This window comes from Terrapene carolina, unplaced genomic scaffold, assembly GCF_002925995.2.
Source record: "Terrapene carolina triunguis isolate 2854851 unplaced genomic scaffold, T_m_triunguis-2.0 Scaffold580, whole genome shotgun sequence".
Taxonomy (NCBI): Eukaryota; Metazoa; Chordata; order Testudines; family Emydidae; genus Terrapene; species Terrapene triunguis.
Window position 1 is genome coordinate 3,148,407 of NW_020664931.1, and position 17,413 is coordinate 3,165,819.

The window sequence follows — 17,413 nt, forward strand, 5'->3', positions numbered from 1 at the left end:
GAAAGACAAGGTCATGGTGGAGAACTCAAATGAATTATTTGCATTGGTCTGCACTGCAGAGGATGCGAGTGAGATTTCCCAACCTGACCCATTCTTTTTAGGTGACAAATCCAAGGAACTGTCCCATCTTGAGGTATCAGCAGAGGAGGGTTTTGATCAAATGGATAAATTAAACCGTAATAAGTCACCAGGACCAGATGGTATTCACCCAAGAATTCTGAAGGAACTCAGATGTGGTTGGGTCCTCTGATGGTGTCGCCACACCATTTACCAGAAATGCCCCTCTGCCATGTATACTGGTTCTCCACTTGTAAGTATATATATTTATAGGGTGACCAGATGTCCCGATTTTATAGGGACAGTCCCAATTTTTGGGTCTTTTTCTTATATAGGCTCCTATTACCCCCCACCCCCCGTCCTGATTTTTCACATTTGCTGTCTGGTCACCCTATATATTTATGCCTGTATCTGTAATTTTCACTCCATGCATCTGAAGAAGTGGGTTTTTTACCCATGAAAGCTTATGCCCAAATAAATCTGTTAGTCTTTAAGGTGCCACCGGACTCCTTATTGTTTTTGTGGATACAAGCTAATACAGCTACCTCTCTGATAACTGTGCTATGTACCTGTCGCTTAAATCAGCTTCTGTACCAGATGACTAGAGGATAGCTAATGTGAAGCCAAGTTTTTTAAACATAGCTTCAGTACCAGGCAAATTGGTTGAAACTATAATAAAGAACAGAATTATTCAACACATAGATGAACATCACAGCCAAGAATCACCGAAGTAGGAGGCTGCCAGGCATTTCTTGAGGCTCACCCACCACTATCCTGGAGCTAGAAACATTAAGTTTCACAAAAAAACAAGCACTAAGGTCTGATACACAAAAGGAGTTAGGTGCCTAAGTCCTAGTTTTAGGATCCACTGAGATTCACAAAAATCCCACTGTACCTGGTTAGTGCCTAAACTCATTTGGCACCTACGTTTTTGCAATAAAAGCTCCCTAGTGTGTTTCTGATTCTGAGCATGTGCACTTTGCTGCTTCCCACTACGCACCCAGACACCTATCTCATGCCTATGCATCAGAACAATTCACAAACCAGGGGAAGATAGGCATTTGTCTATCTAAGTTGCATGCGGGCCCTAATCCAGTAGGTGACCTGTGAGCATGCCTACTGGATTGGACCCCTCAACTGAGTTCACACTCAACAGACAAGGAGGCGCTTCCTCATAACTTTTAGTGCAATGGTTAGGATACTCACCTGGGAGGTAGGAGACTCGCAGTTCAAATCCCACCTCCACCTGTGTAGGAGAAGCGATTTGAACAGGGATCTGCCACCTCTCAGGTGAGTGCTCTAACCACTGGGTTTTGTGGGTCTCTCTCGCTCTCCCTGTTGAAGTTGTTGAACTGTGGATAAATAATTAAAAAGTCATTAGAGTAGGGGGGATTAAACACTGGGTCTACCACATCCTAGACCAGTGTGCAAAACCACCAGGCTACGGAGTCATTCTCATGTTGCTTACTCTCTCTCTCTGTTCCCTCCTTCCCTTTCCCCATGTAGAAATATACAATTAGGGCACTCATATCTTATCTTTGCCCTGTAATGACGTCATGCAATAACCATACAATTATGATTAAGGCATTTGAGTTTTTGTGGTGCCAGATTAAATTGATTTTTAAAAGACATATTACATCCCCCCTTCATAGTTTCACTACAGAGAGAACCACCTTAAAACAACGTTAACTCTGTTCTGTATTCATACAATGAATTATTTTTATATTAAAAAATTCATAAATGAACATTAAACTAGAAATGTAAAAGAGGATGTTACCATTTGCTATTTTTAATTATCTGAAAATATGAATTATCAATTTTTTTTAGTTTAACTTTTATGGCCAGATTCACCAGTATGTGCCAGGTGGTTTCTGCTGTTCTGTTGGATCAGATCAATGGTCCATTTGGCCTGGTATTCTGCCTTCCAACAGTGGTCAATGCCAGATGCTTCAAAGGGAATGAACGGAACAGGGCAAGTGATCCGTTTCCTGTTGTCCAATCACAGCATCTGGCAGTCAGAGGCTTAGGGACACCCAGAGCATGGGGTTGCATCCCTGAGCATCTTGGTAATAGTATTGATGGGCCTATTCTCCATGAACTTATCTAATTCATTTTTTAACCCATTTATACTTTTGGTCTTCACAACATCCCCTTGCAATAAGATTGACTGTGGGTTGTGTGAAGAACTACTTCCATATGTTAATTTTAAACCTGCTGCCTATTGATTTCATTGGGTGAGCCCTGGTTCTTGTAGTATGTGAAGGGATAAATAATACTTCCTTATTCACTTTCTCCACAACATTCATGATTTTATAGACCGCTATCATATCCCTCCTTTGTTGTCTCTTTTCAAGATCAACAGTCCCAATCTTTTTAATCTCTCCTCATACGGAAGATGTTCCATATCCTTAATCATTTTTGTTTAATTATCTGTACCTTTTAAAATTCAAATATATGTGGGTTTTTTTGAGATGGGGTGACCATAAATGCATGCAGTTTTCGAGGTGTAGGTGTACCATGGATTTATAAATTGGCATTATGATATTTTCTGTCTTCTAATCTATCCCTTTCCTAATGGTTCCTAATATTCTGCTAGCTTTTTTGACTGCCACTGCACATTGAGCGGATGTTTTCAGAGAACTTTCTTCAATGGTTCCAAGATCTCTTTCTTGAGTGGTAACAGCTAATTTAGATTCCATCGTTTTGTATGTATAGTTGGGATTATATTTTCCAATATGCATTACTTTGCATTTCGCAACACTGAATTTCATTTGCCATTTTGTAGCCCAGTCACCCAGTTTTGTGAGATGCCTTTGTAACTCTTCACAGTCTGCTCTGGACTTAACTATCTTGAGTTATTTTGTATCATCTGCAAACTTTGCCACCTCACTGTTTACCTTTTCCCAGATCATTTATGAATATGTTGAACAGCACTGGTCCCGGTACAGATCCTGGGAGGCAACACTATTTACCTCTCTCCATTCTGAAAACTGACTGGCATATTGGATCAGATCAATGATCCATTTAGCCTGGTATCCTGCCTTGCTACCCTTTGTTTCCTATTTTTTAATCAGTTACTGATCATGAGAGGACCTTCCCTCTTATCTTACAACTTCTTAGTTTGCTTAAGAGCCTTTGGTGAGGGACCTTGTCAAAGGCTTTCAGAAAGTCCAAGTACACTATATCCACTGGAGCATCCTTGTCCATATTTGTTGACCCCCTCAAAAAATTATAATAGGTTGGTGAGGAATGATTTCTCTTTTCAAAAGTCCTGTTGGCTCTTCCCTAACAAATCATACATACTTTATACTACACCTCTACCTCAATATAATGCTGTCCTTGGGAGCCAAAAAATCTTACTGTGTTATAGGTGAAACTGCGTTATATCGAACTTACTTTGATCCGCTGGAGTGCACAGCCCCGCCCCCCCGGAGCACTGCTTGACTGCGTTATATCAGAATTCGTGTTATATCGGGTTGTGTTATATCGGGGTAGAAGGTGTACTAAAGAAAATGGTCTATTGAAAGACCTTAACAATAACATAGTTATTAATAGCAAAGACTGTCACTTAGCAGTAGTAAAGCAGGCCAGCACCTAATTAATGCTCAATATTGCACATAGAACATGAACTGAATTCCTTTTTCAGTATATCATAAAACAGGCAAACACATTTGTTCATCAGAGTTCTAAGTTGTTTTTAAAAAAATGAAAACAAAACAAAACAAGTCATCTCTGAGGATTTTGTGACTGTAATTAATAGGGCTTTTTGAAAGGAGAAGGTCCATTAAATATAAACTTCAAGCAGGAACAAAACACATTAACTACAAAAATCTATTTTGCTGCTGCTTGTGATTATTTCCTGATATCTCATTTAAAGAAGTTCACTGACTCGCCTGTTCTTTTTTTACCCCCTTAGATATTGGCAAATGCTATCATTTTTATCTGTGGAAACCTGGCAGGAGCATACCACAAGCACCTCATGGAACTTGCTCTGCAGCAGACATATCAGGACACCTGCAACTGCATCAAGTCCCGCATTAAGTTGGAATTTGAGAAGCGGCAGCAGGTAAAGTTACTCCCATACCTTGGTCCATTCTGTTGCTTTTCCAAAAAAAAAAAAAAAGTTTATCAGAGCATAATCCACTTTGTCAGTACAAGAAAGCTTATTGATTAAGTCACTGGAAGTTTTGCTTTAAACTCCGTGCAAAATCTGTTTAATGATTGTCACATTTTTCATCTGAATGTAAAATTACTTGTTATTTCTGTTATCATCTAAGCCTCTTCTCTTGAGTTACATTATGAAAAATATTTTATGGCAATGGAAGGTGAAGGCACTACATAGAACCTGTATTCAGGACTGTCAGTTGTTTTCTTCTGATTGGATCAGCCATGTGATGTTGATCTTTGCCTTTGGGAAATATCCGTTCTCCCTGTCCAACAGAACTGCTCTAAAATCTTGCTGTATTGTCCTAAAAATGTATTTCAATCTACAATACAGATGAGTCAGGTGACATAGTTCTAAGGTTCAAGTAGGATAACAAAGAGCTGGGGGAATTTCATAATGAGAGTATCTGTCACTTATTGTAATAGCTGAATAAAAGGCTGACATCTTTCTTTCTTTCTTTCTTTCTTTCTTTCTTTCTTTCTTTCTTTCTTTCTTTCTTTCTTTCTTTCTTTCTTTCTCTTTCAATTTCCATAGTGCCTGTCATCCTGACAGTTACAAAAATTTAAAGCACAAAATATCTCATCAGATGCTAAACAAGATAACTGCATCTTACCCTAAAAGTCACTAGATTCAGACTCTTATGAACTGTTAAGGATCAGGAACTCAAAATAAGGGGGCCGTGGGCTGAGAAATCCCTGCTGCCAGAAGTGGAATATTCAAATGAATGTTCCAATAGTTAGTGTTTCCCAGCTGATCTTAACTCTTATGACAGGATAGAGGGCCAGGGGACAGTCTCATAAATACCTGGGTCCATGACAATTCTGGGCTTTAAAGATCATCACTGATACTTTAAATTGAATCTAGATGCCACAAGAAGCCCGTGCAAACACGTGCGAAGAGGTGTGACATGTTCCTCCTGCCAACCTTGCTCTGATGGGCAGTTACATTCCATAGTAGCCGAAGTTTCCAGGTTGTACTTTTAGGGTAGCCCTAAGTAGGTCATACTACAGTAGTAAAGCCTCAGAAGTAAGAAAAGCCTTAATGACAGTTGCAAAATCTGCATCAGGTGCTGCTGTGTCCATGGTTGTGTAGGAGCAGATATTTATAATGTTCCACTAGCAGCGTGGAGCATTGGCTAAGGTGGTTTTGTTGCTGGCAATGTTGTAATAAACGTGCATGTTTTACTGTATACATTTTCTCACGGTGTTTTTCATGTAATAATGCCCCAGACTGTCCCTGAATTATTCTTGCTTTGGGCCATGCTGTGGGAGCAAAGCGACCGTAGCCAGACACACAGGAGGATCACTCCAAGGTAGAGGAATCCTCCAGTGTTATAGAGCTGGTGTAATTGCTCCCATGATGAGCCCCCTCCCTGCAGCTAACGTGGTTGGGGAAAGTGGATATGGGTCTTCCCTGTGCTCTGGCAGTGTTATACCAATAGAATAAAAACCAGCAGGATCTCATTAAGAAGGATAAGGCAAAGATGCCACATTTATTGTAAATATAATGATAAAGCAAAAGATAAAAGTAAACAACGTTGTTTGACTACCTATTCCTATCACTACTTATTCCTTATACACACACACACACACACACACATACATATATATATATATTCATTCACACAATCATTTATTTAAGTTCTGTATGGGTGTTATAGTTACCAGCCTAGAAGTTGCTCATGCCAAGTTACTGGCCAGGTATCTTGGTCATGAGGATGGAGCCGAGTCTGTGTCAGGTGCACCTGATGCTCCTGGAGGCTGGCAGCAGAACCAGATACTCAAAATCCTCAGTCTTGAGAGTCCATTCTTATAGGAATTAATTCCTATGTTAGTCTATGGGAGCTGTTTCATTTTGCTGTTGCTGACTCAATCAGCGGATGGCACATTCCTGGGCACATTCCTGATGGCTCCACACTGTCCAAAGTTTGTGTTTCTCATCCTTCCAGGTGATGGGGTGGATCCCAGTTTACACTCCGGGGGTTCTGGTGGTCCACTTTACACATTCTTCGTCCGATGGATACTTCCTTTCTAGGCTGGCACCTCCCTAACCATTCATGTACATCAAGCATTCATCAACATACATTCCATATCTTAACCATATTTTAATTTACTGTCTCCACCACTTTCGGGGTGTGTGCTAATTCATTTGAGACTCCCGGCCCTTTAATCACAGAGGGTGGTGGTCTGTTCCTAGGAGCCGTTGCTGTTACAATGAAGTAAAAGTCACTTAACGGCTTATAGCATTTGTTTACATTGTATCAATTACTTCAAGAACAAAGTCAATTAACTTATTTGTAAGTTTTACATAGTGATAAAGTATCTTTCACAGGACAGATACAATCAATGGTTTCTACAGACAGTAGCTTACAAGTTTTAACAGAAGACCCAAAAGATTTTTGTACTTGGTGAAACTGTTGGATTTTAAAGTGTGGGGGACAAATTATGGGGGGGGGGTCACTGTCACTTGGGGAAATCACTGTTAGTACCTTCTTTTATATCCCTACAGCAGTTCCCAGCTGCCATCATGGCTCCTTGAGGCCATCGCCAACCAGCATAATTTATAATAGGAATGAGGGTACTCTTATTTATGTTTGAGGAACTAAACCTTTCACCCTCCTGAGCTGTGCTGTGTGCTCCTTGCCCAAAGCTGAGTATCAAGGACCAGTGTGTTATTTTCATTTTTGTTTTCTCTTCCAAGTACAGCTAGTGTGTTGATATGTCTAATTAGTACCAGAATCAGGGAAGGGAGTTTGTGAGTGCAAAGTCCTTAGGTACAAAGGGTTAGAGTAGCACTTGAAAGGGGTAGAAAAATGTTTTAAAAGTCATTGATGTAGGACAAGATTTAGTTTTAGCCTGAGGTTTCCTTCAGTGTGCATTATCTGCTCAAGGATATCAATATCTCTGAGAAGGTACCAGTAAGCAACTTCAGGTTTCCCAAAACTTCCACAAAGGTATCAGTCAAAAGTGGTTGGGGTTGTGAGGGTGGAAAGGAAGCAATTGTGCACATTTACAACTCTGTGTTGGGTATTTGATCTATATTGCCTGTCAGGGTTGTGTTGACAGTAGTCCCAATATTGGGAGCCTGACAAAATGTAAAAGTGTAAATCAGTAATAACAACAACCTTTCATTAATGTATTCTGTCAATCATTATAGACCAATGGTGGAAAATTCACTGCCTTTGTTATAGTAAGCTAAGGCTTTATTTTCATTGTTGTCTTCAGTAGAAATAAACATGCAGTATATCCAATTAAGAGATTTTATTTGTTATTAATGATCAACTTTGACTCATATATAAACCTAGGAATAACTTCCTACAGTTCTGATTTTCCACATTTTTATAGGTAACTTGAGGTGGGTCAGTGGCATAGATGAAATTGAACTGGATTGGAGAACTGCTTTCAAAGTGATGTTCTCTTATAAACACATTATTGTTTGTATCCTCCCTATGACCACCACCACCTCTACCCCTTCCCCACCAAGGATCTTCTCTTTTTCCCTCTCCCCCACACTTAAATTACTTGTGTCAAACCTGCCAGTCTCACATCTGCAAGTCTTCCACCTGAAAAGGGAAGAAGTGTAGCTCTTTGAAATCCCATCATTGCTGCTTATCATGGTGGTGAATGCTGTATGAATATCTAGATAGGTAAAATGATGAATGATATGTAGCTTCAGAACAATATGAATTTTTCCCTCCTACAGTGGCTGAGCAAGCTGCGTCTGCAACATTTTTAGCTCATGAGTAAAGGACCAATTTATTTTTGTCTTTTATTGCTACTTGTGTTGCTGAGAGGATACAAAAGTTGCTCTGCAGTGTTACATTTCAATTAGAAAAATTAAATTCTACTGTGGCCTAGTGTTAATGTTTTGCTGCTGTAGGAATGAGACATATTAAAAAGTAGGAGAGGGTAAGTGTTTAAAAATGCCCAATTAAATTTGATCAAGGCAAAACATTAGAACAAAAAGTTTGTAGCATGGCAATTAAAGGGCCTCATCCTGCATACCTTGCTCAGACAAAATTCTAATTTACTTCAGTGGGTGTTTTGCTTGAATAAAGAGTACAGGAAGAATGTGCTTCTAAGTGCTTTGGGCACCACATCAAATTTGCATGCATAGACAATATGTAACTTATAATTGCTACTGAAAAATATGCTGAACTGCAATTCATATTATAAATCATGTGATGTTTTTTCCCTTATTTTTAAGAAAGCATACAGAGCTCTGGTCTATTTTTTATCTTTTGAATTGCTTTTAAGAATGTAAATTGGTTTCTATTCCAAATAAATTAGTTGAAAAGGCATTCTGCAAAATCACCACAGAACTTCAACTGGCAAGTCACACTGGGTTGTTTAGACAAAGACAAATATTACCAGAATGCATTAATAACTGGTGAAATGTGTGTGAATATATGTAGTCAAATACATGAGTCAGAAATATTATACATGTACATATATACCTACATAGTTTATTCAACATAGTTGAGCTTGAGTTAAATTTTGCACTGTATTTATATATTATGTATACACACATTTGTTTGGTTTGGGTTTTTTGTTTTCTAGTTAGCTGGTGAGGCCTGAACTGAAGTACTGTGTCCTGTTTGGGACACCACACTTTCAGAAAGATGTGGATAAATTGGAGAGTCCATAGGAGAGGAACAAAAATGACGAAAGGATTAGAAAACTTAACATATGTGAAAAGGTTAAAAGAACTGAGAAAAGAAGACTGGAGGTAGGGGAGACCTGGTAACAGTCTTCAAATATATTAAGAGCTGCTATAAAAATGTCAGCGATCAGTTGTTCTCCATGTCCACTGAAGGTAGGACAAGTAATAATTGGTGTAACCTGCAGCAAGGGAGATGTAGGTTAGATATTAGGAAAAAACTTTCTAACTGTAAAGATAGTTAACATTGTAATAGGCTTTCAAGGGAGGTTGTAGAATCCCCGTGATTGGGGGGCTTTTAAGAACAGGTTGAACAAACACCTTTCAGGGATGGTCTAGGTTTACTATTGCAGTGCAGGGGGCTGGATTAGATGGCCTCTTCACATCCCTTCTAGCCCTGCATTTCTGTGATTTAATGCAGGACCAGGCTTTCCAGTAAGGTCAAGCCAAATAGTTCCATTTATGGATTGTTGTTTTTTCTGTATTACCTGGGAAATTCCATGTGTTTTTTTAAAAGAGTGTGAGGACAGGAAGAGATCACCCAGGCTCTTCCATGCCACACACACAATTATCCATGTGCTTAACAGATGTATTGTGAGACTGTATTAAGTAAGGTTTGTAAAGTGCCAAACACGAAGTATTATTCAGATGAGTCAGTGGCTGGAGTGGCAATACACCTAAGGTGTCCTGGAGACTCATTTTTCTTCTGATTCCTCTGTATGTAATATGCCCTCTGTGGGAGCAGATCCTCCATTATCAATGTAATTGTAATAATAATATCCTAGTCTTCTTAATACGTTGTAAGATTTGCTGGACTTTTAAAGTCCCTATAAATTTAAATTAGGTTGTACAAAGCTCTTCATGGTGCCCCCAATTTTTAAGTTGCTTTAGATTTACCTGAAAAAAGTCAACTGTCCATTCTGAAATGTAGATTGAGCAGAGAAAATCTAACGAACTGAAAATCCTTCGACTCATGGGTGAAAAAAAAAATCTTGATTTGACTCCTTTGCATATTGTTCACCTCCACAAGCTTATCTTTCTTTGGGGGGAGAGATAGCTCAGTGGTTTGAGCATTAGCCTGCTTAAACCCATGGTTGTGAGTTCAATCCTTAAGGAGCAAAGAGTCCTGTGGCACCTGATTAACAGATGTATTGGAGCATGAGCTTTCATGGGTATTCACCTGTGAAAGCTCATGCTCCAATACATCTGTTAGTCTATAAGATGCCACAGGACTCTTTGCTGCTTTTACAGATCCAGACTAACACGGCCACCCCTTTGATACAATCCTTAAGGGGGACATTTAGGGATCTGGGGCAAAAATCTGTCAGGGACAGTACTTGGTCTTGCTGTGAAGACTGGGGACTGGACTGGCCTCAACTCAATGACCTTCCAAGGTCCCTTCAGTTCTATGTGATAGGTATATCTCCATATAATAAATGATGATCCTCATGGGGTCCATCAGGTTTTAAAGTGTGGACTCTGGAGTCCTGAACATTCTCAACAGTAAAGGGTGAAACGGGAAGGAGAAGGGAGAGAAAATGAAGCTGTACAATGGGAATGGGTGTACTTACTACCGCCCCTTGGGCCCAGAAATTGATGACAACATTGATGGCATCCTTCTCAAGTATCTTATTAGCATATTTTGCACTTTGTCAGTCATGGTTATGTTAACCGTGGATTTTAGTTTCACTGACACAGTATGTCATCTGTGGTTCAAGGTATCATTCAGAATACAGAATTCCTACCTGTTCATATGTGCCTGTTTCATCTTTTCTTTCTCTCTCATTAATAAATATAAAATGAAATGTGAAATTACCCTGCCCTTCTAACATATGAAACTTTGCTGCAGCATATGCATTTCAAATACCCTTTTATAAAAATTATTTGTCTCACTGATACACCCTTGCTGACAATTAGCAGGGGTAATCAATCTGTAAAGCTATGTTAGATTTTGACATTGACAAGTAGTTAGCATAATTACCCTTCTTGCTGATGCTTTGCATTATGAGACACAGAAAAAATATTTTGAGAAATTGTTACAGTGTAGTGGGGAGGAAGTGCATAGAGATGGTGACATTCAGTGGGCTCTCTCAGATACCCTCTTTGAAAAGGAGACAATGTCATAATGGGTTTAGAAACAGATCTCTCAAGCTAAAACAGATTTAAATTAAAGAGATTTCAAATTATTGAGTGGGGTTTTAAATGTCTCATTGAAACATATCATTTGTTACAAGAGTGAAAAGTCTTCATGGACTACCTTAAAATGAATCCAAAATGAAGGTGTCTCACTCCAAATTGCTAAGATGTTGAAACTTGTTAACGATGAATGGAAAAGTTTGAAAAATATTCTGTTAAACTAATACATAAAAATGAATACATAAAAGCTCACTTAATGCCTAAAACAGATAATGTATCATTTGTATTTGCATGAAAAAAAGAATTTCCCCCATGAGTTCATGTTTTTGCTTTTACACTATTGCTTCTTGTTTCCCAAAATCATCATCCTCTGTTTAGGACATGACAGTTCACTACTGAGCATTAAAACATCAGACGGGGAGTAAGCAGTAGGAGGAATCGTTATTTTAATTACATTGTAAGCAGTTATAAATAAAGTTTGGTTTTGGTCTTTTAAATCTCTATCTGTTGCACTCACACATGCATGTACCCAGAGTAGACGTTTGGAAATCACCTCACCACTTTCCATTACAGGTGGTAAAGATTACAGATGATAAATGCGTGTTAGACATCATTGCTTATGGCTACCCCATCCATATTCATTCCCTGCCCTCTACACACTATCTTTCCTCATCACTTTACAGGGATCCTTCCTTGACAGCCTATTAGAACAAGAAGTGGCCTTGTTAGGGGACTATAGAGGAGCTGCTGCAAGAATACAGGGACATAGGCTTCAACTCCTAACATTTTCTTATTCTGAAGAAGAAGAAAAGGGTTATTCTTCCTGCCCTAGACTTCAGGAGACTGCACAAGTACATATGCTGCCTCAGATTCAGGATGATAATACTTGCAGCCATCATTTCATCTCTTGTGGCTCAGGACTGGCTTGTGGCTTGAGATACAGGACACATACTTGCACATTGCCATCCACCTGCTCCACAGGAAGTACCTGAGATTTACAGTGGGGCCAATTCATTACCAGTACAAAATAGACTCTCCACTGCAATGAGAGTCCTTATGAAATGCCTTGCATGGTGGTGGCAAACCTAAAAAAGAAAGGAATCCATGATTAACCCTGCATAGGCAACTGTCTGGGGTCGATCACATAAGGAAACACTGACAAACCTCAACTGCACCCTCTCTCTCTTCATTCCACTGGACTTCCTGGTGAACAGTGAGAAATTGTTTCTTATCTCATCACAGATGATAGAGTTTGTAGGGGCCAGGATAGATTCCATGACAATGAGGCCTTACTTGCCAGAGGACAGATTCCTCCCACTTCAGTCATTACTGAACATGGTTAAAATGCACCTGGTTACAACAATACGAACTTGTCTCTCATGATTATGCCATATGTCTGCATGAACATGTGCGCCACACTTGCTAGACTTCACCTGAAGTCACTACAACTCTGGCCCAGGTTAGTCTACTCCCCTGCAATACACCCCGTAAGCAAGAAAGTCCTAATGCCATCTGATGTCCTCTCAGTTCTAGACTGGTGGCTGCATCCCAAAAATGTCCAACATGACTCTTTCCCTCATCTTGGCATTAGTCAGTCTGGGGAGCTCTGGACCATTTAGAGATGCAAGGGACATGGCCCCCAGAGGACATGGCATTGCATATGGCTCTTTAAACTCAGAGCTATCAGAGTGGTGCATGTGGAGTTCCTCCCTGTCCTGCAATACTCAGTAGTGTAGTGTGATGGGCAGCATATCAGCTATGCACTACATGGTGCCACTGCACGTCATAATCCCAGTACCTCTGCACCTTCCAGTAGTCAGTAACAACCTGGCAGACTTCGTAAACAGAGTCTGTCACCAACTGCAGGTGTTCACTGCTAAAGTCTGTCACCAAGTTGATATTTTATCACTGGGGGGCTCCATTGATAGTCCTCTTTGCTAAGTGTCTGAACTTCTGTTCCGGAGATGGCATGAGCCTGAGATCATTGCCAGATGCTACCCTTCTGCAGTGCAATCAAGGCCTGGGTATATACGCTTCCCACTGAAGACAAGCAGAATCAGAGTGATTACCAAAGCCAGACAAGATTAGGCTATGCTCATCTTCATAGCTCCCTACTGACTTAGGCAGTTCTGGCTGAAATACCTCTTACAAATGTCCACACAACCATCAGTCGGGTTCCCAGGCCACCCAGTCCTGTTGTCACAAGATCAGGTGAAGTTTTCCACCTGGACCTGAAGTCCCTACACTTGATGGCATTGGTGCTAGCTGGTTAAGCTCCATGGAAAGATACTGCTCTTAACAGGTTCAAGAAATCCTGGTACAGAGCAGGAAAACTTACTTCTCCAAATGGAACAGGTTCTTGGTATGGGCTACCCAATATGGTCTAGTTCTCATTCATGCCTTACCATCAAAGATCCTCGACTATTTGCTGCAATTGAAACACTCTCGACCTTCTTTTAGCTCAATCAGCGTTTACCTGACATCAATATTGATGTATTATCCACCAGTACAATTGGTTTCTGTCTTCTCTCATCTGACAGTGTCCAAGTTTCTCAAGGGCCCAATGAATGCTTATCCATCGCTCAGAGAACCTGCTCTAGCATAGAACCTCAACATACTTTTTCTAAAGCTTATGTAGACACCCTTTGAGTCCGTCTCAGAGTGCTTCATCCATCTCAAAACAGTGGTCTTGGTCATCATCACCTTGGTCAGGAGAATGAACGAGCTTCAGGTACTCCTGGCAGAACCCCCATATATCGCATTACAGACCTCGTGCCAAATTCATTCCGAGGTAGTTTCAGAGTTTCATTTAAACCACTGAATGAGCGGTTTAAGTTCTTCCCAAGATCTCATTCCACACAAGAGGAGAAGAAACTTCACACTCTGCATGTTTCCAGAACTTTGCAATATTACATTGATAGAACCAAATCCTTTGCTGTTCCCATGTCTATTTGTGACCAGAGTTGGCCACTCCATGGGCCATGCTATTTCATTGTAAAGGCTGTCAAAATGGGTAATGCTGTGTGTCGGAATCTGTATTACCAGCTAGTTGGTGTATCTCTCCCCACAGACTACTAAGGCTCACTCCCCCAGGCCCAACCAATATTTTCTGCCTGCTTCTGAAGTGTACTGATATCTGAAAACTGCAGGACAGCTATGTAGAACAACCTTCTTGTGTTTGTCAAGCATTATATGCTGGAATTAACTGCTAGATCAGATGCCAAATTTGGGAGAGTGGTACTTGCTTCAACTGACACAGCTGATATGCCTCATTCCCACCATCCTGAGAGGATACTGCTCGCCAGTCACCTACAGTGGTATCCACACTGATGCATACTCAGAGAAGAAAGAGCAGTTACTTATCCTACTGTAACTGTGGTTCTTCAAGATATTGTCAGTGTGGATCCCACCACCTGCCATCCATCTCCACTTTCAGAGCCTCAGCTAACATGGGCTTTGAATTGCAAGGGAACCAAAGGAGTGTTGTGGTCACTCCACCCTTTATGCCCATGCATAGGAGCATGAGGAAGCACAGGATGCATGTGTGGCCCTGACAGACACTGTCATGCAGAAAAGAATCCAAGCTTACATGTACAAGGCTCATGAGCGCCTATAGTGGGATCCTCACTAATTGCATCTTGAAAAAACACAGTTTTATAGGGTAAGTCACTGTTCTTTTCTTAAACCACAGTGAGCTCTCTCCTTGGCCAGCTGGTTCAGTTGGAAATCTGAATGAGGAAATTGTCCAGAAAACTGTTATGGTATTTGAAGGATGTAGTCTGAGAGGTGATTGAGTTGATCACAGTTGGAGGGGACAGTTCAGCTGAGCCTGAGGCAAAAAAAGTGTGACACTCTTGCACAAAGATTCAGTTTATTACAATTCTTGCAATCAGGGCTTTGGAGCAGAGCCCAGAGCTGGAGCACGGAGCAGCTCCAGAGCAGTGAAGCTGCAGGTTTTTGCCTGGAGCTGGAGCGGAGCCAGAGCACAGCTCCAAAGCCCTGCTTGCAATGCTGCAACAGTGCTGGATATTTCTGGGCATGGGTATTGTGTTGAATTTATCTGCCATCACCGCAGTATTGCTTGTGTGATGAGAATATTGCTAGACTTTATGGACATGTATGAAAGACACTATAGTAACTAACACTGGTAATTCATTAAATGCCTTTTGTGCTGCTTCTACTTATACCTCAATGTCTGCTGTCTTATTCAGAGTCAGGTCATTTGACTTGAGAAGAAGGGACTGTTTGAACTGAGACAGCTAGTTCATGTAGACTGGAGGCAAAAGTAACCACATTTTCATTCCACCAGTGAGAATACCATTGAATACTGATAGAGAAGTGCACCCCAGTAGGTGTCTAAATCAGCTGCCAGCTTCTTAAGCACCACCTCATTTGGTAGGTGAGAATATAGCACCCAGTGAAAACTTGCTGGATTTCTAGATCCAGACAGTGAAATTACAAATATTTTTCTTTGCATCACATGTCATGAGGCAGAGTGTTATGGTACAATTGAAAGGAAACCAACCAGTGGTACCAAGCAACTGGTGGATTTCCTTGCAAAGTCAAGAAGAGATAAGGAGAAGCATGGAGAAGTTCAGCAATCCTCAGTGCCATCAGTCAGACATAGAACCAGAAATTCAAAGGAATTGCACTCATCTCTTATTCTGCAAGAAGATACACAGCCACAGACTGCTGTAACTCAACACTTTCTATTGACCTACATCTTTATAAAAACTCTGCATCAATAGAGGTTTTAGGTAATATTCAAATAAGAAGAGTCATTGGCACGAAATATTAGAATATTAAAGGGGGAGCTGACAGCAAACCCTGTATTTGTCAGCTGACTGGGACATGGTGGTCTAGCCTGGTGGTCAGAGCAGGCAGCAGGCCTAATGGCTGGTGTCAGAGTCATAGTCAGTAGTCAGGAGCCAAAGCCAAGGGTCAAACCGGAAGGCAGAATCCAGATACTAGAGCCGAGGGTGAAGCCGGATCCCATAGTCAGGAGCCAGAGCCAAGGATCAAATGGGAGGGCAGGAACTGGAGGGAGGAAGGCAAGGCGGGGGTGCGCTCAAAGCAGGGACAGGACAGAGTTTGCAAGGCAAGAGTAGCAGGAACAAAGTAACACATGAGCCGGCACAATGGCGGGCGTGAGTGAGCTGCTGCTGCTGCTGGCTTAAAAGCCAGCCTGTTGGCCTCCGCAGCCAGTCAGGTGGCAGGGCTAGTCAGACAGTCTGCTGTAGGCCAGCTGTACTGGTGAGGCAGCCCGGAGACTAGCTCTGCTGTAGGCCTTGGTTCCTGACAATATTTAGGTTGCATAATACCTTCCATTATAAAATAGTTTTGTAACCTTTTTTTGAGAAGCTCAATTGTTTGTAGCAGGGCTTTGATATCTGACAGGGAAAATGCTCTGGGCTTAGAGAGATGTATTTTGTTCATCCCATGATATTCTTTTCAGATATGACTGAGTAAAAACTTTGGAAAATTATCGTTTTCCTGCTGTGCCTGGAATTGCCACTACTTGATTTTGGCACCATGTCAAAAATCCTGAATATTCTAAGGCTCAGCCCCTATAGTACACACTGTTCTGGGAAACCACAGGAGCAGAGACTCCGTTCATCCACCAGAGCAGCTCTAATGGTGGAGGGGAGGCAAGGGGAAGAAAGCTAAGCTGTTTCCTCTGACCACCTTCCTGAACCAAAACATGACTCCAGAAGTCCATCCTTCTTTCTGGAGGGACCACATGGAGCAGCACAAGCACCCAATAGAGCAGCTACAAATATAATTAATAATAACTTGAAAGCAGGATCTCATGAGTTCTAGAATCAACTCTTCTACTGACTGGTGTGATTTTATACCCTTTACAACTCTTATGATTAATAAATATCTAAAACCCCAGTGAGAGGTCACACCAGCTGGGAAGGGAGCACAGTTATCTACTATGAAAGACCCAAACCCCATCCACTATGTCACACTGCTTCATAGCAAGAATCTGCTATATATTTGTTGGCTATGCTGTCTGTGTATACTTCTGTATAGGTCACCCATTTTTTCAGTGTGTTATGCACCTTTCTCTAGTGGCTTGTTCACATAGGATAATAGTCTTCTGCTGACAATTTAGGACCTGATCCTGTACTGCTGGAGACAATGGAAGTTTTGCAATTGACTTCAATGAGAGCAGGATCAGAAACTAATGTAATTAATTGTTTCCCAAGTAGTAAAAGTCTGCACTGAAGGCTTAGGATGGGGGTTGTTACTATTGCACGAGTTTGATGCCCCATTATGGGGTTCACTTACCCTGCTGGTTCTGCATAGCCCCTTCTTTACGATGGGGTGTGGGTGAGTGTGGGTGGGAGGAGGAAATTGGCAGTATCTCCCAAGACTTGTGGTGCCAAAACA

General features: G+C 41.0%; 1 protein-coding gene across 1 annotated transcript in view; it reads left to right on the plus strand.

Annotated features, from left to right (window-relative positions):
* The window catches only part of ADCY2 (adenylate cyclase 2), a 480,497-nt gene that overhangs the window by 217,966 nt on the left and 245,118 nt on the right, over nt 1-17,413 (plus strand). Inside the window, exon 4 of the mRNA XM_026659125.1 lies at nt 3,974-4,123. Within this exon, the coding sequence (XP_026514910.1) occupies nt 3,974-4,123 (150 nt within the window). The remainder of the gene's footprint in view (nt 1-3,973; nt 4,124-17,413) is intronic.